The 217-nt window shown below is 70.0% G+C and overlaps 1 protein-coding gene across 1 annotated transcript in view; it reads left to right on the top strand.

Annotated features, from left to right (window-relative positions):
• Positions 1–217, top strand: part of LOC104830717 (chromosome unknown open reading frame, human C6orf57) — a 5,938-nt gene that overhangs the window by 174 nt on the left and 5,547 nt on the right. The window contains exon 2 of the mRNA XM_010565828.1: positions 43–131. Coding sequence (XP_010564130.1) covers positions 43–131 — 89 coding nt within the window. The remainder of the gene's footprint in view (positions 1–42; positions 132–217) is intronic.

Here is a 217-nt window from a genome sequence, read left to right as displayed (position 1 = left end):
CTGAGGGGTTTCCCCCAGACTCTCCTCCCGTCTCTCACTCAGGGGAGTTAGGGAGGGAGGGAGAGAGGGGAGGTTACCGGCCGGGACTGTCGGCGCTGGGGGTGGTGGATGGGGGCCGTCCGCCGCCCGCGGTGAGCCCCCCCCGCCTCTTCAGCCTACGGCATCTGTTAGGAGCGGTGGGGGGCCACAGCTTTTGGCACCGCCACCGCTCGCCACA

Source organism: Haliaeetus leucocephalus, unplaced genomic scaffold, assembly GCF_000737465.1.
Source record: "Haliaeetus leucocephalus isolate CR32 unplaced genomic scaffold, Haliaeetus_leucocephalus-4.0 Scaffold195, whole genome shotgun sequence".
NCBI lineage: Eukaryota > Metazoa > Chordata > Aves > Accipitriformes > Accipitridae > Haliaeetus > Haliaeetus leucocephalus.
The sequence above is the reverse complement of the archived record's forward strand: the minus strand, read 5'-3'. Positions and strand labels throughout refer to the sequence as shown.